General features: G+C 51.0%; 1 protein-coding gene across 5 annotated transcripts in view; it reads left to right on the forward strand.

The window, feature by feature from the left end:
• ASTN2 (astrotactin 2) overlaps positions 1-26,969 on the forward strand; it is a 365,413-nt gene that overhangs the window by 333,674 nt on the left and 4,770 nt on the right. For all 5 annotated transcript variants that reach the window (XM_072883508.1, XM_072883509.1, XM_072883511.1 and 2 more), the window contains 2 exons: positions 23,117-23,217; positions 24,187-24,370. In XM_072883508.1, coding sequence (XP_072739609.1) covers positions 23,117-23,217; positions 24,187-24,370 — 285 coding nt within the window. The remainder of the gene's footprint in view (positions 1-23,116; positions 23,218-24,186; positions 24,371-26,969) is intronic.

Consider the following 26,969-nt stretch of genomic DNA (forward strand, 5'->3'; position numbering starts at 1 on the left):
GTAGTACCTATGGCAATTACACTCTGCTGTTGACCATTCGTTTGGAGTATTACCAGCCTGAGATCAAAGCTGGGCTTGAGTATGAAAAACAAAACCAAAAAATGCTCTACAAGCAAACAAATAAACAAAGACTGATTGATTTCTCTGCTTTTGAGACTTCTGTAATTTCAAAGCATAAACTTACAAGAGGAGAACTAATTTCTTTGTCCTTTGCAGTTTCAGTCTGATGAAAATATGTTGCGTGTCAGCCCTTTTCTTTCCCCTGCCTGTAGGACCTTGGAGTTGAGATGCTAGTCCCTGCACCGAGGGTTTTCAGAGGGAAAGTAGTTCATGTCAACAAAGATGCATGTGCACCATACGCTCGTGTACACGTGTGGACACTCCTGCCAGTCTGTCAGACATGGGTGCCCATATGTGGGGATCCATGCTGCAGTCATGCGAACGTGCTCACATGAACGCACACAGGGACACTGAGGATGGTCCTTGAAGACTGTCAAGTTTGGTTTAAACTCTTAAAAAACAAAAGTCCTATAATTCTTGCAGAATGCATCACAGGAAAGGGGATTCTTCTCCCCGGAGGTCAGCTAGACCAGAGCAGTCTGTCAAGCTTCTTCCCAGGTGGATCTGGAAGAGGATGGGGAGAGGGAGGCAGAGGGAGAGATGTCTATGTGTCTGTTAAGTGCTCATTTTGCATGGACTGGCCAGTCTGGATAGCGGTTAACGCCAATCAGACTGATGATTTGGGAGCTTGGGAGCACCATGCTGTGACATGCAGCTGGTGGTGCACCAGGCACCAAACACCAGTCAAGAGAAAGAGCTCTGGCTTGTCTCAGAGGTCAAACTCAGCCTGGAGGACTGAGCTTACATTGCTCATGGCCCTTATATAGCTCAGCACCTACGAACCCAGCCAATCTCTTCGCTGTGGAGACAGGAACTTTCCCTGTGCATCCTGCAGCCTCCCTGAGCCTTCAACCCAGCTTGTCCATCTCGCTAGCTCATCCATCTCAGCTTCTCACCCTGTCGTTCCCTGAGTGCCTGGGGATGCCTCTTCGCTGAGCTGTACCTGATCAGCTGCTGGAAAGCAGCTTTGCCAGCCCAGCACATTCATTTCAGATACTTGGGGAGACACCAAGTATCCCTCAGCCAAAAAGGGAAATTTTGGAAAGGGAAATGAAACCCCCCTTCCAGCTCCTCAATGAGCTGCAGTGTAAACACACCAACTTCTTCCCTGCACCACAGATACTATAATTATAGATTAGATTAAATCCCAATGTTTCACTTTATTTACATTCCTGATCTAGCCTATTCATTTCCGGTGTTTGTGCCAAGAATCAGCACAAAATTTACTGGAAATAATATGGAAGTCATCAGGATCCCTTCCAGAGCCTTTCCTTGGAGTGTGTTCATGTGCTGAGAAGGAGCCTTGAATTTGCATTCCCTTTGCTGGCTCAGATAGGGTTTCCCCAGGGTGATCTTGAACCAGCCCAAAGGCTCTGGGAGAGTGCATTTCAGGATTGTTGGAAAGCTGAAAACCCCTTTCTAGGAGATGAAGATCGGGCACTGCTATCGGATAGAAGGGGATTCAGTTAGACCTCAGAATGACAACGCAAGGCTCCCATCCGCAGCCAAGTCCCACCAAGACCTGCCCAGCCAGCATCATCCCCTGTAGGGTCTGGAGGCCATCACCAGCATGGCGAGGCTTAGCCTCTGTCATCATATGCTGGATAACAGTGAACATACTTTATTTTGGGAAGCTTAAGGAGAGAGGCAAAGGCATTGAGTAGAGGGAACCCATTGTAGCACGAAGAGACAGTGATTGCAGTTCAGCAAGCTGAATGCGCTAAAGGAGCTGGCCCAGAACAAGGCTGATTAATGTTGACTGACCTCTGCCTTATGCATAGCTGGGATAAAAAGTGGAATGGAAACCCTTGGTGCTCAAGAGTGTGCTAGTGCTGGCAGCAGTCCGCTGCTCCTTATATGATACTAATTGTTATTGTTGGTCTTCCGTCAGGAAGACGCGTGAATGTGCACTGGAGCAATTGGAGACAGATCCCAAATAGCTCAGTGGCATGGGTTAAAACACATCTGCTACAGCCCTTGGCTGAGTCCCCTGTGAGTGCAGGAGCATAGTCTATTCCGCATACTCTCCAGCTTCCTGAAGCTGAGTGGTGTATGACTGTAGTTTCTTCTCAGGCATTCCTGGCTTGTAGAAGCTCAAACAAGGCAAGTCAGGAGCTGAACAAGTGCTTGCTAAATCCCAGGCCTGTGCTCTAACTGCAGGCTTGTCCTTCCTCAGCAGTTTAGGGTTGCTTCAGAACCAGGCTGCCCAAATGCTGGCTTGGATGTGGTTTTGCTGAAGTCCAGCATGAAGCTGTCTGGGCCCATCTGGGCTACATGCAGATCACAACAGTGGAGGTGGATTGGCTCCATGAAAGATAGTCTGTACAGGGAGGTCAGGGGCTCAGCAGAAGGAGATAATCTCTCTTTCTGCTGATATTAATGAAGTCCTGTGCATGGAGGAAGGTTGGGCTCCTGTTGAAGTTTCCAACATTAGGAGAATATGCATATAGAAGTCACAGAAAAGACATTCATGCTTTCTTCATGGCCAGTCAAGGTGCTGAAGGTTCTGCCCAACTTTGCCATTTGCTCTACTGAGTCGTGCAAACAGATCGCTTTGTCTCACTTCCATCTTCATCTGCTTGCCTGTTCCCTTTATAAGCTCAGGTTTTAAGCTCTCTCTTGCTATCTCTGTGTACAGCCCAGCCTGGATGATTCAGATCAGGGCCTCCAGGTGCTGCTGCAATATTACTATACCAACCATTTGCCATCGCCCTTCTAAAAGTTGGGTTTGTGCCTTGTCCTGGTTTTGGCTGGGACAGAGCTAATTTTCTTTCCAATACCTGGTATAGTGCTGTGTTTTGAATTTAGTATGAGAATAATATTGATAACACGCTGATGTTTTAGTTCTTGCTAAGTACTGTTTACGCCAGTCAAGGACTTTTCAGCTTCCCGTGCTCTGCCAGGTGCACAAGAAGCTGGGAGGGGGCACAGCCAAACTGGCCAAAGGGCTATTCCATACCATATGATGTCATGCTCAGTATATAAACTGGGGGAGTTGGCCACGGAGCAGCGATCGCTGCTCGGGGACTGGCTGGGCGTCAGTCAGCGGGTGGTGAGCGGTTGTATCACTTGGTTTTTTCTTGGGTTTTGTTCCTCTGTCTTTCTCTCTCCTTGTTTTCCTTTTCATTACAATTATTATTTTTATTTTATTTCAATTATTAAACTGTTCTTACCTCAATGCACAAGTTTTCTTACTTTTGCTCTTCAAGATTCTCTCTCCCATCCCACCATGGGGGGAGGGTGAGTGAGCGGCTGTGTAGTGCTTGGCTGCTGACTGGGGCTAAACCATGACATGCCTGAATCCTCATTCCAGATCTGTCCCTGCCACCAGTATTCAGCCACCTGGGACAGATCTGGAGTCAGGAGGTACCTTTCCACTGACCTCCGTGGAACCTTCTTCCGTAGTATCTGCCAAGTGTATGAACATCTCCCCCTCCTTTTTGCTGGAAAGACCAGGTTATCCTCCCTGAATTCTCTGTTTCTGCTCATAGCTCGTGTCACAAAGAGAAACAGAACAGCCTTTGTTGCCTCCTGCAGCCAGCTCCTCCCCACCCTTTCCTCAGGACATCCGGATTGAAATAACATTCTTGGTGGTTTTGTTCTAAATGCTCCTGGCATCCGAGCCCCAAACCTGGCTGGGTCCAGGCCCATTTGCATTGCTCCTCTAGGGGTGGCTGGAGGAAGGCTGGCAGTGGGGGAGCAAGGAGGAGGAGGAGGCATGGACAGGTCGTTGTGTAGGGTATTGCAGCTGGGGGAGTGTGTGAATGTAGGCTTCTTCCTGGGAATGGTAATGGGGCGGAGAGTAGGAGTTTGGCCTCTTCAGGTTGTTGTGTAGGGTATTGCAGCTGGGGGAGTGTGCAAATAGAGGATTCTTCCTAGGAATGGTAATGGGGTGGAGAGCAGGAGTTTGGCCTCTTTGTCTGTTGGTAGACAAATGGACCTTTGCAATTCCACCTTTTCCCCATCACAAAATCCCTATCACCCGTCCTTTACAGTTACGGACTTGGGGAGTATTCTTATTTCTGAGTGTGTAGAAACCTAATGCCACTAACATAGATCTGTCCAAGGCTTATCTCATTGACTAGTGGGAGAGTGAGTACAAGAGATGCAATATAAATATCAACACAGGCATTGCTGGCTTTGATTTGCCTCTAAGACAGCAAAAGCTGCACTGTGCTACTGTGTTGGAGTCATTTGTTTTGTTCATCAGTTCTCCATGGTATAGAGTGCGTTTTTCCTGAAGGCTAAAAGCTGAGGATCATGTTGATTTGATTCTTACAGCGGGGTTTGAACCCTCTCCCTTTCCAGGACACAAGGAATTCACTGCTTGGAGTGGGTGTTTCTTTTATCTTATAGGGGAGAAATGGGTCAGGAGAAGGGCAAATGTTTTTGTTCTTGTTGACCATATCCTAGCTAGGGAAACTGAGGCAGGGAGAGGTGATGCGACACGCCTGAAGCTCTTCAGTGGGCTGGAGCTGAGCAGAGTCGAGGGATGCCCTTGCTCACACTTCACATTAGCCCCCCTTCAGAATACCACTTAAGAGAATTGCTTTTTTGGTCAGGGGATTAAGCAATGCCTCCTGCGCAAAAATAGGGTCTCCTCTTCCTAATTTCCTCATGCAGACTGGGAGCCAGGTACCTGAGAGGTCACATCAAGGAAGCCATGGCATGCCCTCGAAAATGCTGCTGGCTGGCTTGGTGTCTCACACTCTCCCCTCTCTCTTGTTCTTGTTCTCAGTGTGTTGGTGTTTTTTTCCCACAAAGCCAATCTGGCAGCAAAATGACCTTTTTTCACAGTACTAGAGGCAGCGGGTGATGCCACTTTGCCAGCTGGAGTTTCCCCTCTGTTGCCAGAGCGCAGATGAAGCTTCTGCCACCGCACCTCCATCCCGGGCAGTTAGCAGGAGCGATGCTCACTTGCCTTGCGGGGGGCAGCACCAGGGCTTTGACACAAAGAGGCAGTGTTACATCACGTCTGCAGCTCCGGGTCCTGCTTGCAGTCCTGCTGGGGTGCACACAGCCCAAAACAAGCTCTGCCCATGCTGATCCTGGAATTTGAATTATGGGCAAGCGTGCTGCAGAGGGATCCAAGAAGGCTGTGTGCGAGCCAGCCCAAGCCAGACGCAGCACGGCTGTGTTCACTTGGCAGTCCCATGGCTTTACACCTGCTCTGCCAAGCCAAGAGGAGAGCAAGGGGGTATCAGAGAGAGCGCAAGCCTGGGCTGGCAGGGCTGGTCTGCAGCAGGATTGGAGCTGGTGCCTTACATGCTACGCTGCTTCCTGCTCAGGTCTCTGTTAGGGTGATTATCCCTTCACTGTGCATTGTTTTGTGGCTGCGTAGCTCTTGTACACCCCAGGCAGACTTTGACTCTGCAAAATGATGGTTGGATTTGCCACATGTGGGTTTGTGCGTCGCTTAGCCAACACTTTGATGTTTGGATGGGATGTTTTTGCCTCCTCCTTTGACTGCTTCCCTGCACCCAGTAGCAGCTCAACCTGATAGTTGCAGACAATTCCAGTTTTTAATAGACTAATTCTAGCCTTAAGAGTGGCCAAACGCAGCTCAGCTGTATCCATAAATATGCCCCAGGAAGGATGTGACAAGCTGCTCTGTGCCCAGATGTTCAGATACTACTGCACCCACAGGTCTTACCTGAAGCTAGAGCCATACCCACAGCCCGTGGAGTAAATCAGCTCAGACGGACTCTGGATGTGACCCCACGTCCCAAAAGCTGGAGATACTGGGCCCAAAAGGTGATGCTGATCCAAAAAAAAGATAAGTCACAAACTAATCCTGCCTGCCCATCTTTTCCTCCACACTCTAGAGGCAAAGTTTGGATGCCATTACCTACAAGATCTGTCCCAGCTCAGACCAGCAATGTGCATATATCTCATATATGGCCTGCAAGTCCATAAAACTGGTTAAACTTTTTTTTTTTGTTTCGTTTTTCCAAAGGACACCTGCAGCACATCCCACCCCATCCTCTTCTTGTAACAGCAGCACAGAGAGTCTCTCACCAGCCTTGTCTCCCAGACAGCACTTCGTTATCTTCATTTTCCTTTTTTTTTTTTGCTATGTATTTAAAAAAAAATACATTTCTCTTTTAATCTTTGGCTTGTGCAGAGCATTACGTCTGTAAGCACCCACCTCCTGGTCATGCCACACTGGACTTTATCAGCACACAGCGAGCCCTCCAGCTCTGCCACCGCTTCTCCCCCTCAAGGTCGTGGGACAAGGCTGTTTCCCAGCTGCAGGGAGTTTGTCATGGGGGAGCTGCACGGGTGACAGAGCCTCTGCACAGGCGGTTGCTGAACTCATCTGCTTTCCAGTAGATCTCGAGTGACCTTTAACTTATTCCTTGGGTTTTGGGATTGTTTCTGCCCTGCAATAGAAGTTTGCTTGTATTTTCCTAGTTTGAGGATATTGAGTGCATCTGGGCTTTTCTGTGCTGGTCCCATCTTCAGTGGTGTTGAAGGGAGGTGTTATTCCCCTAGACTCCAGGCAGCCTTGGGTTCAGATTATGGAGCAGGAGTGTGGTAGGGCATGGCCTGTGATTTCTGTGCTGCAACTGCTGCTGCTTAACTCTTGCTTAAAAGTGGACTTGTCAGGAGTGCCCACATTTTGGGACCTTTTGCAGTTGTATGTCCTGAGGCTTTAGAAATCCCTCAGCTTCAGAGGTTCACAGCCCTCATTGCCTGTCTCAAGTTATGTTAGTGCTTAGGTGGCCAAGTCCCTGCTGCAGAACCCATGTTTGCAAAAGTAACCAGTGGATTCAGGCATCTCCATTTTGGGAGCATCATCTTCAAGGCTTCACTGGCAGAGCCACAGCTCCCATTGGCTTCAGCTGAATTTGCACCAGAGTAGGTCAGTGTAAAATGGAGACACTCAAAGTTAGCAAGTAACCTCAAAGTAGCTGCTTCTTCCTGAGTTTTCCCACCTGTAAAACAGACGTGTTAAAACTGAGCTACGCCCTTTGCTAGGTTTCCTGCACAGTGAGGATAACAGCATAATAAAATGGGAGAGAAAGCCGAGAAGTAGCTGCTTGGTTGCAGAGGTGACATCTACGTGGTGAGGTGGAACTTGCCATGGGTGGCGCTCCCAGATGGAGCTATGGCCCTCTTGGTCTCTGCTTGGTCTCCCCAGTCTGATGCCGCCTCGTACTGCCAAGGATATTTGCCTTGAGCACCTTCAGAGTGATTGCTCCCAGCACGCATGCCCTCATTGCTCCTGGTCACCTCACACACACACTCACTTCCCTCATCAGGAAGGAGATAAATTTGATTATACAACAATATGGTTTCTGTTATGAAAAGGGGAAAGAAAATACCGTGCCTTTCACTGAAAACCCTCCGAGCCAGAGCTTATGTCATAATTTACATGTTTCTAAAAAGAGTAGTATGAGGTGAGGGTTGCTTTTTGTTCAGGGGATGGTGAATGGAGGGGCTTGTGCGGCCGGGTCTTGTCTTCACTAGATGAGCTGGGTGTGGAGACCCGCTGCCCTGGCAGGAAGGGGTGCAAAGGGAGCCCCGATTCAGGGAGCTCGGTGCTGGGTCACTGGTAGATGTTTGCCCCAACACCTGGGAACACTGGCTGGGCAGCTGGCCAGCTCAGTGAGGTGGTCTTGGGTGCTGACCTTGACTCAGCTCTGGGCTGTCATACCCCTGAATCAGGGCCTGTTGCTTTTCTTCCATCTTTTCTCCTGTTGGTTTCTGCTGGGGAAGCCGCAGGGCAGCGCATGCCAGCAGCAACCTGAGCTATGTCTGGAGCGTGCCAGCCCCTGGCATCGTTTTCTCTTTCCTTCTGAGCATCTCCCACTGCCCTGCAATTATGGAAATAGCCTCAGCTCTTAATCTCATTGCACAACCCCAATCAGAAGGGCCTGCCACCAGGCTGGGATACGTTCATATTTTCTTTCTGTCTGGTTTGTGTCATTGCAACATCACAGTCTTCCAGCCTTTCAGTGACAGGCTGTGAGGTGAGTACGTATCCTGCACACCGGAGGCTCTACACACGCCAATGCCAGTTTCTTGCATGGGGTGGGGGATGCTCAGGTATGCCTCTTGCTCTCCAGGACACCCCAGGCTGCTGAGGGAACCTCTCAGAACAAGCACCCTGAACCAAAATGCTTCTTCAGTGCCCTTTGACATGCCACCACAGATGTAAGGGAAAGGACTTCAAGCTGTTACGGCTGCCATAAGTTGTCCTTTTAGCCCTACACTGCACCATCCTTCTTGCAGGAGCATCCATCCCACATGGGCAAGGACTGATGCATGTCCCTGGCTTGGGCAGCCTGTTATCCAGTGGAAGCTGCTGTCTTAATAACAGCATTTTCCTGCTTAATTGTGAGCTTGGTTGTCCCAGAGCAAGTCTGGGATAATGCCCAAGAGTTGCATCAATGCAGCTCTCCCTACTTTATACCCATAAAGTAGACCAAGACAGAAACAAGGACTCTGTCTCATCCCAACCCTCTGTCCTGCCTGTCCAACTGGCCTCATCCCCATCAAGGCAGTATGTAGGGGACTGGCAGGGACCTGAAGCTGCCCGGGCTGTGATGTATTTACCCGAATAACAGGCTGCCTCTGGGAAGCATCAGCACTACCAGTGTCACCTTCTCTGTCCTCTCTGCCTCTTGTTCTTCTCCCCTCTGGGTCTGGGGACTTTGTTAGGGTTTGTGTACATTTTGCAGTGCTGCATCCCTGTGGGTGCTTCCCTTTGTCAGTGCTGGACCTGAGTGCATGGAAATGTATGGATGATGACTGCTGTGCATATCTCTCCACACTGTTTATGGATTTGGATCTGGGGGGCTGGGACACCTCACTTTGCTGGGGGTCTTTCCTATGTCAGCAGCAGGAACATGTACCTTAGTGCTACCCAATAGCCCCATAAACCCACCATCCCATAACCCTTATCCTGTAGCCCGTCCAAGGTGAAATCATGGCCAGATCCTGCTCTACAAAACCTCTGGGTATGCAAGTGTATTTTGAGATGTTTGATGAGGATACCTGTGGAGGTGCATGTGTGGAGTAGCGTGTGATTGTGTGGCTGGTTAGCCCCATGCTCTGGCAGGTGAAGCAAACCCTTTACGGAGGGCTTTCCACCAAGGGCACTGCAGAGAATGGAATATGGTAAATACTGCTGCAGCCCAGCAAAGTGCTGCACCTTGTGTTCCCCTTGGCAGTGTACCCCACACCACACTCCCCAGGCAGCAGCTTGCAGTGACATCCCTGTGGCTCTTCTGTTGCCTATCCAAACCGGCCTAATCACTGCTCTGGCAGAGCTTCCCCAGTGCAGCCCAGCCCATGGTGTGAAGCCCACCCCATACGCGAAGCCCACCTACATCACCCCACACGGGTCCCAAGCTCTTGCAGGCCACCTCCAGCTTTCGGCTCTGTCCCTGGCTTGTACCTGCTGCACTGCCACACGCTGAATTGTTTTCCAAGTGGAAACATGAGTTGAAATATTAACTCCACATGGGCCTTTCTGTGCAATGCGCCGGGATTAAATATTTATGTTGGCAAAAAGCGTGTAATAGGCAGCTCAAGATGAGAGATAATGAAATTGAGGTGTGTGGAGAAAGCAGGGAGGAGGCAGGGGGCTTGCAGGAGCAGAAAGGAGAGGGACCCAAGTGGGTTGTAGTATGTGTGCATGGGTGATTGCTTTTGGTTTTATTAATACCACACCTGTTTACGGGGGGACCCCATCCCCATCGCTGGGAGCTCTGCAATGCACGAGGGAGTGCAGAGATCAGCCATCGCCATTCCTTGCTTGTAGGAGTAATTGTCACCTGGGTGACTTTAGCTTAGAGCCATCTGAAGTGAGGTGGGACAGGGACTGTCCTGGGAAAGATGCCTGGGCAGGGAGTAGCAAGTGATGAGACCCTCTCTGTGTCATCTGCAAAAGATGTACAATCCTAAGTCATTAATAGTGGTGATATGGGATCCCTCGCTCTTCCAGACCACTGTAGTCGAGGTTATTTACTGGTGACTCTATCCAATCAGGCAGCAATGTGGTTTGGGCTATACGGGGGGCTCCCATGTAACCCAGGAGGATGCTCATCGTGGCGACCACAGCACACCGAGCGGGGAAGGCCCATACAAGCCTCCGCAGCAGGCATTAATGAAGAGCCCCACAAGGATGGGCAGCAGGGGTGCACAAGGGGAGCAGGCAGAGGCGAGGTGCACAGTGGGGAGGGCACTGGGCAATGCAGGAGGGAGGACCCGCTCCTCTGCCGTGGGAGAAAAGGAAGGAGCACATGCAACAGCAAAGGGTGCTGCTCTTTCTCAATTCATTATCTTTATGAGACAACAACATCTCTCTCTTTCCCGCCAACAACAAATATTGCAGAAGGCAGCGCATGGGGGGTGTGAGTCCCGCGCCGTGCTGTGGGACCGCGGCCAGTCGTGGAGCCTCCGGGGAGGTATGAAACGAGGCATGAATGGAGTGTTAGGAGAGAATGGAAACTCTCCACTGGCTCCCAGGCCGGCTCTCTTGCGGGGGGTCCCTTGCTCACGATGACAGCGCTGCCTCTCATAAACACGCATTTCCTCATCCCCGTTTGTTTCTCTCTCTTGTGCAATCTCTTGTACCAGACGGGAATGGGAGTGAGTCCCAATGGTACATGAATGTGTTACAAAAAACCTTCCTACCCTGCCACCAACGAAGTACTGAGAAATAACAACAGGGTTTAAAAGAAAAAAAGAGAAAGAAAAGAAAGATGGGGGGAGCCGGATGGATTTGCTACTGGCCATGAGTTATTATTCTGAGTGTAAACTCAAGGGCATGGCTATGCTGGTAGTTTGCAGCATCAACCAGCACTCAGAAGCCCCCGCTGCACTCGGCCTTGTGCATCCCTCTGGGAAAAGGAAGTTCCTTCCCCAAATGACTTTCCTGGGTGAAAAACATGGGACAAAAATAGGGGCAAAATAACTTGGCTGAGATCGCATAGTGCTCAAACCAAGAGATAGTCCCAGCTCCAGCCTGCCTACCCAACATCGTCCCCTGTGCTGGGTTGTTTCACTTGGGATGTGTGAGCAGTGCAACTGCTGCCCTGCTGCCAGCCTGTGGGCATCGGCCAGACTGCCCTTCTCAATCGACACTGCTAAGATAGAGCACAACTGGGCTGAGGTGTGACGCTAAGGTGTAGGAGCAAGAGCAAGTCCCACCATCAAACACAAGTCTCCTGGACCGCTAGTAGAGGTTAGAAGGTCTCCTGGACCTGGGCTGGTGGAGCAGGGATGGAGGATCCATGTGTTAGCTCTAGCTGCAGAGGAGGAAAAGCTGCTGGGAGTTGCAATCCCCACGCAGAGGGAAAAGCAAGGGAAGAAACTTGCAGGGAGCGATGCCTCCGGAGCAGCATTTGTGGGAGAGCAGGGCTGGCTCTGCACCTCTGGACACTCACAAGCACAGTCACCACAATGACGAGGTCCTCTCCCAAAATGCAGGGCAGTGGGTCTCCAGTCCCAATGGAGGCCTGCTGGTGGTAGCAGGGCTCTCATTCTGGGCTGGTTGTCTGGATAGCCATCATTTCAATAAAGAAATTATTAAAAGGGGGCGGGGAGGGGGGCGAAGAAAAACTTAAAACATCTGTTTTACTTCAAATCAGGGAAGATTCCTTTGCTTGCAAGGAATGTGTAAATCACTCCGGGCTGGGAGATGTACATAACCCTGCCTGAAAGCCCCTCTGCACTTCAAACGAATTCTAACGTGCTTACTGGGATTTTGTTTTTATTATTTGTTTCGGCCCCCCCCCTTGTCCTACCCTCCACCCTCCCTGTCTGCCTGCTGGAGCTGTGAGAATCTCCCGCCCGCTGCCAGCCCCTCGCCCCATCCTGCCTCGATTTGGGGGCCTCGGAGCGTGGGGGGAGCAGCCAGCGGGCAGCGGCGACCGCAGACTTGGCTGGCATCCTTCCGCTGGGGCTCACTGGCACGCAGCATCCCTGCCTTGCCACCGTCCTACCCCCACGCCATCCCCGTGCTGATGTTGCAGGGCCATTGCAGGGACCCGTTGGCTGCCCTTGCCTCTCCTGCAGCGCAGAGTATGGATGCCTCTCGCTCGGAGGCTGGCACATTTGGATCCTGCCTAGGATGCTGCGAGTGCGGTGAGCGGAGGCGTCCCCCTCCTCCAAGCCGTTCCATTCTGTGCCGTTATTGTTGTTATGCTTTGTTTCGCTTTGTTTCATATGGAGGGTGAAGCTAGGGCTGGCCAACGGTGCTGGGGACAAACCCAACGGTGATAGATAGATAGCCAGCCTCTGCTTGTAGAAGGGCATGTCCACCTCCCCATGCTGACCTACTGAGGTGACTCCCCCTGCACCAAAGGGACCACCCTCGAGGCCGAGGACAGGCTTCGCTCCCTGCAGTTGATGCAGCCCTTCGCTTTTCTTCTGAGGCTGTCGAGCCGGAGGCCCTATTGTGGTGGCTTATATAAGAACAGTCAGCCATCGACTCGCTTGACGTGGACCACCCACTACTCCTCAGATGACACTGTCTTTTGAAGTCACTACCAGCCGGAGCTGGATTTCAACCAGCAGCCCAGATGGAAGCCAAGCCCCCAGGAGGATGAGAACAAGCCCCACCAAGGGGATCTCCAGGGGTAGCAAACTGTGGAGTGTCTGGTTCTTGTTTAGAGTGACTGTGAGGCTGGGAGGGGCAAACGTTTCCCAATTTGCCAAGGGTCACAACCTTCCTCTCCCCCCATCTCCCCAGGGCCAGCGATGGCCAAGCGTTTGCAGAGCGTTGGTAGGTTGAACGGCTGGTATGGTTAGCTGTGAACATTTCCATTGTGGAGCTCACTGCAGGGGTCCAGGGCCTCACTTGTCTTTCCTTTCTCCCTGACACAACTGGAGGAAGAGTCTGATTTATTCCCTCTCTCCTTCTGAGCAGCCTTCTCATGTCCTGCAGCCGCCGCCTCCCTGAGCCCTGCTGTCTCTTCATGGAGGAAGACAGCAGCCATCCCAGGAGTAGCCCAAGGAAGGTACTAAAGTGATGGTCTCTCTTGGGAGACCCACCCGGCACGCAGGACTAATGCTTTCAGGTGAGGCTGAAAGCCACCCACCCATAGATCTGTGCAAAGAAGACAAGCAAAACCTCAGAGTAATGACTTACTCCTAAACCTTCGCAAAGCCAGGGCTGGAGGATTTGGGGTGTCTATGGCTGAGGGAAGAGGGGCAGGGTTGTCCCAGACCTAAGGGGAGAGTAGAAGGTATTGCAGTGGGAGGGAGAGAGGATGCGGGTGCTGCCTGGGGATACCCTGGCCCTGGGAACGGAGAGGATGTTGGCGGGGGGTGTTGTGGAGAGCTGGAGGGATTGACGGACGTTGCAGTGCCCGTGTGAAGGCTGTGGCAGGACCTGAGGGACATGTGGGATGCAGAGCCTGGGGAAAGCCCTCCTTGGCCGTGCTGCACCCAGGACAGCTCAATCCATCACCAGCTCTTGCTGACGCTCTGCTGCTGGAGCGGGACGAGCCCCTGCGGTTTGCAGCCTCGGGTGTCAATCATCTGAGCCGTGGCATGGGGGGAATTGTTCCAGCAGCACGGGGAGTCGGAGGCAACTCATTTGACCTTTGTCCAAGGGCTTCGTTTGGGATCTCCTGGTGAGTCCCAGCAGAACAGGGACGCTGGCGCTCAACAGACCAATAGTAGCTGCTTTTACTTCACTGGAGACAAAAGCACCAGCACATAGTGGCTCAGCTCCACCTCCTTCTGGTTCTTCACTCCACCAAAGGACATTAGAATTCACATCCTGGGTGACCTGGGACCTTCTCTGGCCTTGCCAGGCAGAGAGGGGGAACACCTTGCCCCAAGCCCTGAGGCAGGCAGTAGAGATTGTGAAGAGCTGGGCCGGTTCTTGCTGCATTGCCTTTATGAGCACATCTGCGAATCTTCATCCTCACAGCCAGCAGGACGAAAGCAAGGACGCAACTGCCAAGAAATACAGACCTCAAACACCCTCTATCCATCGTCCCCAAAACTGGCAATTCTGTAGTGATCCTGCTTTTTCTGCCATCATCATGTCCTCAGAGTTCAGGGACCAGTCCTGTGGGACACCCTAGAGAGTCTGGTGAGACACCCTAGAGAGTCTAATAAAAGACTTCTTTCCCCTTGGAGCACGCCTAGGAGCTAAAGTCCCAGGGTTGCAATGTAGGCTGTGTTAATGTCATCTCATATCAGGGTGACTTTTTTGGGTGTGCTTCTCCTTCTGCCACACCAAGGAGCTGTTCTCTCATCCACATCTCATCTCCCTCAGAAGCTTTGTGCAGTGCAGCGGCCCCTCTCTCCAGAGAAGCTTGCTCTGCTCTTCCTTCATCAGTGGTGTAAAGCTGCTCCTGAAAGGATCTGCTCTGAGCGTGAGCCATCCATTGGGGAAATAGAAACCTTATCGAGGGTGAGGGATGAGGGAGTAATTATCTGCTCCTTGCCAGTGCTTGCAAGGAGCAGGGGTGACAAAGGAGGAAATCTGTAAGACAGAGAAAAGGGCAAGGGGGTCAGGGGGCACTGCTGGTGCTCTCAGCCCTGGGATGGTGAAGGCACCCTGGGAACACTGGCCAGGAGGGCTGCAGTGGCCATGCTGCACCTTCTGGGTGAAAGCATGGCCCTACTGAAACCGGCTGGCATTTTTCCCTCATTTCCAGTGAAACACATTTTCGCCGAAGGCAATCTTGGCACTGACGCTTGCAAGGTGTCCGGCTGGCAAAGGGGCTTCTTGTGGGATCTTGGCCCTCCAACACAGGTATCATTCAGGAGCAGGGCTCTAGGGAACAGAAGGTGGCCTGTGTATCAAGGCCCTCTTTCACAGCCATGGCAGTACTGGGAATCGCTGCTCTGGTGGGGTTTATTGACAAGGTTTGAAGGGAAATCTCGGGAAATTGAGATGTTGCAGCTGAGGCTGGGAAGGTGAATGTCATACCGGGGATTTCTCTAGCAGGGAGGCATGGATCCAGGCAGTAGCAAGAAATGGTCAGGATTTTTAATTAATTTCTTTCTTTCCCTTTCCTCCTTTTTTTTGGATCTTGTTCGACAGGGATCTGAAACAAAGAGATTGATGAAGTGCTATAAGGAGTGAGAGCTGAGTGAATCTGCATCATAGCTTGGCTCAGGTGTGCAGTGTCTGCCACGCATGCAGAGGGGAGTCAGGGGGACCAGCACTCACAACTTGCCCACTGCAGGTTTTGGCTCTCCATGGCCTCGTAGCTCAGAGACAGAGGGCAAGCCTAGGAGACCTGGAGCAGCATGGTATGCTGACCCAGTGCCGTGCAGAGACAGCATTTCAGTGCCAAAAGTCATGGAGCAGCATTTTCTCATTCCTCGGCTCTCAAACTGATACAACTGTAGCCGAGGTACCTCATTCATGCTACCTGGGGATCAACCTTGTGTGTAGACATGCTCAGCAGTCTCCTACAAGCCTCTCCTCCCTCTTGTCATCCCAGTGCCACCCAGCTTCCAAGGGACAGCAGCCACTGCCTCAGACAAATCTGGGTGTTGGGTAAGAAGGCATCTGATACAGCTTTAGTTTCTGTGTCTCTTGTCGTGCAGGGGTGCATGGCACCTGTGGGGTTTGCAGTACGTGCAGTGGGTGCTGCAGAAGACCTCTACGAGCACGGTGGTGGGATGCTGTGACACCAAAGTGCCACTGTCCCACACTGCACCCCTGTAATGCAGCAGCATTAAGTGGCTCTGCCCTCCTCCCTGGCAGCTCCCATGAGAAGTACCATGCTCTCAAGTCAGTGGTTTTGAGCATGGACATGGCATCAGATGCAACTCAGAGTAACCTTGCAGTGCAGATAACCCTGGGTGACTTTCCCAGGGTTGCCACAGAGCAGAGATGGACCCATGGCTGTGCAAGCCTGTCCCCAGCCCCATAGCTGCTCTGCCTGCCCTCACTGTCTCAGGAATCAGGTCTCCTCTGCCCTTTTCCAGAGCTTTCCTTGAACAAGCAGCCTCTTACTCTGGAGAGCAGCCTGTGCTCTTCCTCCTGCCAGGAGTATTTGATGGGCACTGTTTTATATGCTTCCAAAAGGCATCAGACACCTGAGGCATGTTGTGGCAGGTACATTTATTTCCCTCCATCTGACAACTGTGGTCTGGTATTGTTGGGAGGTGTCTGTTGAAGGATAACGATTAGTCTCACAGCATTTGCTGTCCTGGAAAAAAAGGTGTGAATTGTGAGAACAGTTTACTGACAGCCTCATGTATTCATGTAACGGCAAAGCTTCAATACTGTGGTGTGGCACCAGCGTTGCTGCTAACCTGTTCCTCTGTCACGCTGATGGGAGCAAGGTCAGTTGTCACAGATGGTTAAAGGAAGCCTAGTTATAAAAGGTACTTTTCTTCCATGGTAGAACTGTGAGGAAAGCTTTCTAAAAGATTTTATTTTTTCAAGATTGCACTATCCACTGTTTCCTTATTGCAGTATAGGCTCTGCAGAAAGGCAGAGCCAAAAATGATGGCAATGCAAAACAGAAGACATTGGTCCTTTTGCAGAAGAGGTATGATACATAAGCAGCAATTTGCTGGGTAGTGGTGGCAGGTTGGTGTCACCTCCCTCGGTGCCTCTCCCCAGTGGGCAGCAGGCACTGAGCAGCTCAGAAACTCCTCTTCCACTCCTCAGCCTTCTCTGCGCTGGCACAGCCTGAAGTCACAGCACAACCCCTTGTCCCTAGCCCTGCCCTGCGTTCCTACCAGGCTTCAAATGGCCTAACAGGAGCATCTGATTGCTGTAATACTTTGTGACAGTGCCAGCCCTGGGGAGACAGCACAAGGACATCCACTGCCCTGTGAAGCTTTGCCCAGATCCCAAGCCTCCGGTAGGGATGCAGCGTGGTCAGTCCCGTGCCGGGGTACCAGCCCACCTCTGACCCATCTGACACCATGGACACAGGCACAGCATGAGCGATCAGCCCCAAGTCAGGGCCCAACAAATAGACCAAGAAATCCACTCCTTCCAAAAACCCACTCCCTGCTTGTTGTCTGCTTGGTATTTGCCACAGAGACTGGGGGGGTTGTTCTCATTTACCTTTCTTAATTATTTCAAATCACAGAGTTACCCATAAGCTAAGCTGCATTCCTGTGGCTTGTGTGGACAGGCTTCTTTTTATTTGATTTGATTTCTTTTTAAATTGTAATGGTTTCTGAATTGGGAATGCTTGCACTAAACACACACACCCCTTTCCGTTCTTGCCCAGACTGCTGCTGGCAGGCGAGCCCTGCTCTTGCTCCGTGGCCATCCATGAAAGCGTCTGGGAGGCTCAGCAGGAGATGTATGAGCCCATGGTGGGGGGACAGGGGTGGGCAAGTGCCCAGTGGCCCCATGGACTACGCACGCCCCGTGGCACGTGGCTGGGGTTAAAACACCCACAGTTCTGCTCCACCCCGCAGCACCCCTGGGCTCACCTACCTTGCAAGAATAGTCTTTCAGGGAAGCTATTTGTGTATTTAGCAGCCAGGAGATGCTGAGATGAAAGTCTGTTGCTGCTCACCAGACTGATGCTCTGCTGTGAGTATTGGGACAAAGAAATACACACACCATCTCAGCCTCCCCGCCTCCAGGCTGCCTCCAGCAAGTCCCTCACCTTGGTGTCTGTGAGCTGAAGCTACTAAAAGACAGAGAGGACAGTGTTTGCTCCTGGGTCCCCCGAGTCCAAGGGTGTGCGAGTGTGTTCACATTTGTGTGTTTGTGGCACCGTTCCTGGCTGCTCTGCTCTGCATGTCCAGGCACAGCCCAATTCTTGCTGGCCCCGGGTCCCTCGTGCCCAGTCCTCGTGTTGAGATCACCGGGGAGGGGGGAGGCAGAGATTGCCAAGAGCTGGTCCATTGGGGGCTTTTAAACAGAGGCTTCCAAATTGTTTTTCAGCTGGAACAGGAAGCAAGAAGGGCTGGCAAAGCAGGGGTGTGATGTGTGTGTGTGTCAGCACGCTGGACCAGCCTCAGTGGTGCCGCGCTGGTTGCGTGCGAGCCCAGAGACCCTGGGCTGTGCAGAAGGCATGGATAAGCCATGACCAACCAGAGGGTGAAGACAAGATGTGCACGTAACACTGAGGTGATATGACCTCAGCCAGGTCAGGATTTGTTTTTTCATGCTCAGCATCACGGGTGGTGGTACCCACGCTGCCAGGGGAGAGAGAATCCATTGCACCATGTGTGTGACACCAGCCAGGTCTGCCCTGCACCGAGCTCCTGGAGCTAGCAGCAAAACAGTCTCGTGGCCGCAGGAGCAAGGCGCCAAGCCCAGGCTTATCAGCCAAGCTCAAGCCAAGCCCTACTGGCAAGAGCATCTTGTGGTTGCACCACTTTGGAAAGCATGAGAATGTTGGAAAACCTGGACTCTGGAGCAGCGTCTCTGCCCTGTCCCCCGTTTACATGGTGCAGAGGTCTCCTTAGCACAGCCCGGGTTTGCCACACAGCCGTTGCTTTTGGATGCAGCCAGCTACTCATAGGCACCCTGTTACTTAGCATGGGTGTTTGGCAGCTGCAGGAGTGCTTACTGGACTCCTTATCGAACCCTTTTCTCTGCAGCCCAGGCAGACCATTTGTGGTACGGCATCTCATTGAGCAGCTGTGCAAGCCCAAAGGCTTCAGGAAGAGCAGTGCACAAGACAGAACAGAAATGCCTATGGTATCTCTGTAGGATATAAAGAAATCGGCCGCCGAGCTAAGGAAGGTCAGACGCAGAAGTCCTTATCTCCCTTCCCGCAAATAAGGATCATGAGTAAAGCACTCAAACATCATGAGCATTATGAGAGGGAGTTAAAAAAGCATCAGCCGATGTTGTTGTCTGTAAATAAATAACATATTCTGGGGTTTCATTCTCAGCCTTATAGTTTCATGCCTTTAGAATTTTGTATTTTGGGTTCTTTTTTTCTCTGCATTGAGAAAGGATAGAAACATATTTTTGTGTTGTTTTTTTTTTTTAAACGCAATTGACAATCTTCCACAATCATTGGATTCCAGGAACTGAAGCTTTAACACCCCCCTCCGCTTTCTCTTCCTCCCCCAAGAAGCATCCTGAGCCTAGTGATAAAATCCAGGCTTCAGCCAACGTTGGGTGGGGTATCTACGAGGAAGGTGTTGTTGACATTTCATGAGGCCACATGTTAATTGCTTTCTATCTCTCTCTAAAAGTTCCTTTGGATCCCAATAGGTTTGAGTTTAGTAGTAAACATTTAAGTGGCGTTACTTTATAAGACTTCATATGCTGTGTTTTGCTGCAGAGGTGGCAGTGTTTCCAGGCATGGAAGGGCTGATATCTGCCAAGAGCATACGTGCTTCCAGTGGTGAAATGCTCTTTGGAACCTCTTTGGGCAAAATATATCTTACTATTTCTAGAAAATCAAGTGTTCATGTATGATCTTACTGAATGCACGGGTGAAAAAGAGGATCAGCTGTGAGATAGTAGCAGGTAGCCCCAAGCTCCTTTGGAAAGCACAGGGAGAACATGAGAAAAAATCGTAGGGAAAGTTTATTGCTAAACAAAACACCTCCAGGTTATGAAGGAGGCTCTGCCAGATCGTAGCTACCATATGGCATTCCAGGTTGTCTGACATGGTTTCATGCACTGAGTGTGGGTCTGGGACCTTTTTGTTTCTGGCTTTGACTTGACCCCAGAGATCCTCTGCCTTGGGCAAAACACTCAGAACCACTCTTTGGCCTCATTTTTTTTACAAATTATCAGGGTTGGCATAATCATCGTTGGTGGGGATGCTGCCTGTTTTGGTCCTTGGCCCAAAATGCCAATTACATCTACGTGATGTAAGTATGGCAGGAGGATCTCCACGTAGCGTTGCAGAGCTGGACTCCAGCCCGCCACGTACTCTGCCTAGCTCCCTCCCTCAGTCGTGCTCACTTCGGTTTTCCCGTTATTTGCCATGCAGGCATCCCCATCCCTCCCGTGTGGTGGTGGTCCCTCTCCTCCCACTGGCTGCCCTCTTTGTGCCTTGTTGGGTCCCAGGCTGGTCCCATCCCTGCCAGCAGCTCCTTGCCTGCATCTGCTGGAGGTTTCTCTTAGATGCAGCAAGCAAGATCCGCCTGTTAATGCTGGGTTTACACTGAGCCACAGATCTTTGCACTCTCTTCTCTTAATTGTCTGTTTCCGGGAATAAAAGAAAAAAATAAACCCCAGCACTCTGCGCAGTGCCATTAACTGGCCATAAAAGTGTTTTGCCGCAGAGAGGCTGGGTGGTCAAGTGGTTTGAGAACAAGATTGGAAACCATCATCTCCTGAGTTTCCAAACTGTTCATGTCACTGAGCCTCTCCGGGGCACGATGCTTCACCCCATATGTCTCTACCATCGATAAAACAGAACTATTAATACTGCTGTGCTTCAGGGTGATCTTTTGGACCGTAATTAATGCTAAAACCTTCTGAGATCACTCGCTGGAAGGAGCTAGAGAGGTGCAGAGGGCTGCGTACCGCTGGGGCTGCCAGCTTCCACCAGAGCTGAGTTTATTGGTGCTGATCCTAAAACACCTCATTCAAGTGAATGGAAATGAAAAACTTTTCTCTAAGGTTCTTGAAGGAGGACTGGTTTCAGGTGAGGTAAAGCAATTATTTCTTTTCTCAAAAAAGAATTTTTGACCAGAGCAAAATCACTTTGATTCTGACTTTTTTTCCATTTACATTTTGGGGTTTTTTTCTTATATCATCTGAAAAAATGATGAAATGAAGGGCTTGTTTCTTGATATATATTTTTTAACCTAGGCCTGACCAGTACAGATGCTCTTGCTCTTGGCAGCTGAGTGACTGTTTCTGTGTGTGCTGGGCAGAGGGGAAAAGTGCAAAGAGCTAACGCAGGTCTTTAACATTGCCCAAAGGGCTGGATGTGCTTTAACACCCTGCCAAGCAGAGATGCTTCCTCCTGACCCCACTGGCAATGGAATAGGTGATGTGGGCACTAATTGCCTAATATTACAATTGTGTTTTGATAAAAGTCTGCCGTTTTTCAAGCAAAGTGCTCTGGCACTGATTGCCTCAGAGCTAATGGAGCCTTACTGACTGAGCTGCTGCAGGCAGAGCAGAGGTTACACATTAGCTGTGCTCACCCGTTTAAGAAAGAAAACACAACAACACAGCCGCTGTGGCTAAGCAAGTGACCCCAGGATGGGGATGGAGATCAGCGCACAGCAGTAACCTGCTTGTTAAGCCCTCTTACTGCTTGTTGTGCTTATGCTGATGAGCAAGAAGAGCGTTGCCCACTTCTGAGCACCTGACTGGGCAACAGGACTCCTGGGGTCTCTGTCCAGCTCTCCCGCTGCAGAGTTCCTTGTCTTGCTGGGGCTGAGGTCCCCCCACCCAACACTGGGTTGCCCCTATTGCTGTTACCTTCTGGACCTGGAAAGAGGGGGGTTCATGCTGCCAAGCTGCAGAGACGTGTACCTTACCTGTTCACAGCTGGAGAGTCCTTACTCACTTTGAACCCCTCGTTATTGAAGGGAGGAGGAGGGACAGTGGCACCTCTGGGATGGGATGCAAAGCCCTGAAGTTAGACTCCTGCCCTGAATTCGATATTACCCTATTGCTCTGTTGCTGTCCCTTAATTATAGCGGGAGAACAGCCTGTGTGTGGTACTTGTGAAGTTGCACAGTGCGGACGTCCTTCCTGAGATGCTCCCACTCTGAGCAACGTTCCCTGTAAATTAAGGAAAATGATGTCATGCCAAAGAATTAAATAGCATCTCCTTGGGTGAGCTCAGCGTGTGCGTCCCCTGCATGCCCCAGCTTTGTGAAAATCGGAGTTGTCCCTACACACAAGTGGGTTCCTTGGCAGTCTGCTGGCATTCTTTCAGACAGCAAGTATTGTTAAAGAACTAATGCTAATTGCTCGGAGAGAATATGTCCTGTGCTGGGAATTGCTACTGTGCAAATGTCAGCTCTTATCAGCCGCGTGTGGGGTGCACAGGGCCAGCAGGGAGGAGAGGGGGACTGGCGGTGCTTGTGTGTGGGGTGAGGAAAAGGAGGCATTGCTTCTGTCCCCATTAAGGGTGCTAAGGAGTTAGGACCATTGCTTAAGTAAACATACCTCAGGGTCTCAATCCCATTTAAGCTTCAGCTGCTTTTATGGTACTCTTTGCACTCACTTGCAAGAGCTGCTCGGTTTTACCTTAGGATAAGGAGCAGGGCTGTGTTATTTCTCGGGAGCTGGGTACCCCGCCACCAGGCTTCTCAGATCTCCAAGGGGTTCCAGCCAGCTCCTGCACTTTGTCAAAGCCAGCTCGAGTTTCCGTGCCTGGCTCGGGGTGAATAAATATGAACCCATGCCTTTTGGGAGAGTGGACAGAAGATTGTCGCCCCTGCTGCGAAGAAGCATTCTCATTTTGGAGCTTTGATATTCTGACCAGGACTCTGAGTTCAGCATCCCAGGACGTCCCATGCAGCCACAGCCTGTTTATTCGATGCTTCATCCAGCACAAAAGCCATATTTTACTGTCAGATGCTCTCCATTAGCTTCAAGTGTGAAATTCTCATTCCCACCCTGTTACCAACCCCACCCTGGTGAGGAAATGAGGGAGAAAACAACCTCAAGGGCCATTCACAGGATGTGTACGGGTTGTCACTTGTCAGCACAGAGCCCGCTTACGGCAGGAATTACTGCTCCACTCTCAGGAAGGCCGGAGAGGAGCCCGGCTTGCAAACACCACAGCTTTATAATATTTGCATCGGCACATGGCAAAGCAACCCCAGAGATGATTGCATCCTTTTGCAGTCATGCAGCTGCAGGGTGCAGCCCCGCAGGGCTCCCAGGGACGGCGGGGGGAGAGGAAAGACAGCTCCGCAGATGCTGTGTGGGGACGCAGTGGCCTGTCCCTCTGGCCCTGGCTCCTTTCCCCGAGTACTCTCCTGGTCTAAGCCCGAGATCGTCTCACATCTCCTTGAGGTGCCAAAACTGACTGATAGGAGCCTGGACCACATTTTTCATTTCTCTTGTGAAGGCCGGTTCCCATAACAACCCAGTGGTGTGGGACTGAGGGATAAAGCCATTATTTTCCTTTTCCGTCCTGCCTTCCAGGTTTACCCTCTACGCAGTGGATACACGAGGGAGACACTCAGAGCTGAGCACGGTCACCCTGAGGACAGCCTGCCCACTGGTAGATGACAGCAAGGCAGAAGGTCAGTGTTCAGGTGCCTCGTTTTCCGCAACAGAAGACTTTTCCTGCTAATTTTGCCTTTCCTGTATTCATTGTACTCCTGCAAGCCCCTCCAATCCCTCCTCTCCCAGTGTGAAGGCTTCTGTAAATTCACCCTCAGGCACAGGGATGTTAATCTGGGGAGGAGTGACAAATTGCAAGAGTGTCCAGTAGCGAAGTCCCCTCGGCTGGGTAGCTGGTGGCTCCCATGGTCCTGTGCCACGTAGCGCCACGGCATCCTTCTCCATGCATGGCCATGGGAGCCGATAACGTGCATTTGACACACGTCCCCTGGAAAAGAGTGATCTCTTCTTGCAAAAGCAAGAGAGGCAGCCCTCGCTGTGCCGGTGCAGCAAGCAGTGCGGGACACTGTCAGCTCCGGGTGTTTAAAAGGATGCTGGTGGCAGCTGGTTCAGTTCTGAAACAGAAACACCGATAAAAGCCCAGCCACTTCTGCACATTTGCATTTTTCAGTTTTGAAACCAATCCCATTTGTTCTCACACCCAGAGCTCTGTGCTGCTTTCAAATTTAAAAAGATTCCTCTAAATGAAAGGTGGGTTACCTGTTTTCTTTCTTGCTTGCTTTCTATTTTGAAAAGCACACCAAAGAAAGTTTTTATTAATGCCTTGTTTCATGTTATTGCTAAACATTCCCAGGAAAAATGAGCAAATGGGAGACTAAAGAAAAGGAAGGAATTCCTGTTCCTTCATGGAGTATTGCTGGAGTCTTTGAGGCTGCTCCGCTCACGCAGGGCACTTGCTGCAGGAGTAGTCTGAGGAGTTGCTAAATGCTCCCCAAGTCACTAAACCCTGCTGCAGGCAGCCTCAAGGGACTGGCAGCCATCCCAGATGCCTGCCCCTCCTGCCAGCCCTGCCAAGGGCTTCGCTCCTTCTCCTCCTGTGTTAGCACCTTCTGGCTGTTCATTAATCCTGTCCCCCTGATCCTTTCCAGAGATAGCTGACAAAATCTACAACCTCTACAATGGCTACACCAGTGGGAAGGAGCAGCAGACAGCCTATAACACGCTGATGGAGGTCTCCGCTTCCATGCTCTTCCGAGTTCAGCACCACTACAACTCCCACTACGAGAAGTTTGGAGACTTCGTCTGGCGCAGTGAGGACGAGCTGGGGCCCAGGTACCTGTCCCTTCCCCTGCCCCACCGTCTGGAGCACCCCTCTGCTTGGCCACTGTGGAAGTGAACCTCATTGCCTTCTCCTCGTAGCTGACGAAGTTCCCTTCTGGTGTTCACCAAGCTGTCCTGCCATCCCCTAGGACTGCCAGGTCCCAGTCAGTCTTTAGATAAATGTTTATGGGACATCTAGCAGCTGGGTGGTCTTTGGATGAATGCTTGTGGGACATCTAGCAACCAGCCTGAACCAGGCAGGTGATACTGCAGATGAGCTGAGTGTGTTGGGAGAGCTGGGGGGGTGAGGGGCAAAAGGTGTAAATTAGGCCTGGGACACAGTGAAGAACACCAGCGAGCACACAGCACCTCATCTGTTACCTATATACAGCTTTATGCTAGAAACTTTTTCTCTTTAGTGTACATTTGATGCTCTGAGGAGGGCTGGGAGAGAATTGTTCCTGGGAGTATAAAGAGGGACTGCATCTGCAACCCCCCAGTGTACAGTGAAAGGGGTGGTAAGACTCTAAGAGATCACAGCTCAGGAATAATGGGTCCATGGACAACACTGCATCCAGGGGGCTGGCAGGGTCCTGGCAGTGTCCCGGCAAAGACCAGACTGCCACCCAGCCCCTTGGGAAACACTCAGCAAGAAATGCTCAGAAGTAGCTGTATCCCTCTGGACATCTTGAGATCTCTTATAGGATTCAAATAGCCTTGACCTGCTTTGAAGCTTTTAGAGCCATGGTTCATCCAGCATCCTCATCTAACATGTTGTTCTCTGAGAAGCTGAAGCAGAGGAAGGTGGAGGAACAGGGTCTTGTAGTCTATGAATAATTGGAAAAGATTTTCCTTCTCTCCCCCCCTGCTCCTATCTGCATGTTGGACATGGCTGAGGATCTGTCCATAATACCAGGATGACAGCTCCTCACAACAGCTTGGACTTAAATCCAAGCTGGCCTGGGGCTTGCCCTCCTCCAGAGATGACCTTGGTTGTAGTTTCTTCAGTAGTTCATTAGCCTCCGGCATGGAGCCACTCTCATCCTTCCCACTGCCTTCTTTCTTCTTTGATGACACTGCAGACTTGTTTGTCCTTTTCAATGGCTCCTCTCTCTATAAATCCCTTGGAACCATCAGCCTCATCTTACACATCCTTATTTCCTCTGTTACTTGAGCTCCAACACACTTACTGAAGGATGCTATCTAGCCTGATACTTACATCAAGGCATGAGATTTGCAAGGTGACATTTAAATTGCCTGTATTGCCCAACTCTGTACCAAGCTACATCTGGAGCCAGTGGTCAATTCAGCTGCTGTCTGTCTTCCTCGCCAAGCCAGATGAGCTCCTAGCAGTGCTCGTATGCCCCTGTTCTGTACTTGAGAAATATGTGACTTACAGCCAAGGAGAAGCATCTATAAATGCCATGGCAGCCAGTGCCAGGCTCTTGACAAGAGCGAAGCTCTGCCTTCCAGCCTTGCTTCTCAGTGAGCTTGGACAGAAACAGAGGCACTGACGTAGCAGGAGGCGAGTGAGGCTTTGCCAAGGGAGGCCATCTCGTAACATGATTTTAATTGACAGACTGTTCTCCTTCCCAGGGGGACATTCATTTTCGTACCTTGAAATGTTTATCAGATGAGCCTCAGCTTCACAGTAAATGTTCTCTCATAAAACTGAGCGACAAGAGGGAAGTTGATTGCCTCCGTGTAATAAATACATCACACTGGAGTCCTCGTGAGCCCAGTTTCCATGAAAGCCACAGGTTACTGCAAACAGCTGCTTGTGAGAAGACACACTGACAGCCAGATGTCCCAACCAGACGGTTTACATTAAGGAGACGTTAAAAACTTAGCTCATAGGTGGCCCTAAACCAGGACTTTCTGTGGTCAGCAGCATCTTGGCACCTGGCTTGCCTCATCCTGCTAGTCTCCTTTAGCAACATCCCTTTTCCTGCTCCCCCCATTCCTCTTACAGACACCAAGCGAATCTCACAGAGTTAATTTGTTCCAACAAAACAGAAGAATCTGTCTAAAGTGGTGAAGGTTTAATGCTACTGTGCATTCAGACCTTTGGATCTGTGCAGCCAGAGTGCTTCCTGACACAGTGACAGGGCGATTTCTCTATTATTTTTTCTTACTGTATTTTCAGGACAATTCTTTTGACCACTGCAAACAGGGCCTGGCTTTTAGGAGGAGGCGGGACGAATAATGAAGTTAGAATCTTCCTTCTGTGCTCCTACTTGTGGCTACCAGCAACAACGGGGTCAGGATGTGGCATTAGCCCAGGGCTCGCAGTCTTTCCTTTGCTCGAGCAAGTCGCCCAGGCAGGCAGCCGGGACAGCCGCAGGAGATGAAGTGCATCTCCAGAGCAGCTGCCTTCTGGTACTGAGGGGGAATGCAATGTACTGATGGGAGGCTGTGATAAGAGGCCATCGAGTCCCGGACTCATTGTCCTCTCAGACAAGGGTCTGACAGACCCAGGTCAGTTCTCAGTAGAGTGGAAAAATCTGAATTTATGACAAAATCGCCCCATATGGGAACACGGCAGCCAAGCAGCCACCCTCTCCCTGCAGCAGTCCTGGGAAGCTCATCCTTCCCTCCAGCCCAGGTATCA

Source organism: Ciconia boyciana, chromosome 18, assembly GCF_034638445.1.
Source record: "Ciconia boyciana chromosome 18, ASM3463844v1, whole genome shotgun sequence".
Taxonomy (NCBI): Eukaryota; Metazoa; Chordata; class Aves; order Ciconiiformes; family Ciconiidae; genus Ciconia; species Ciconia boyciana.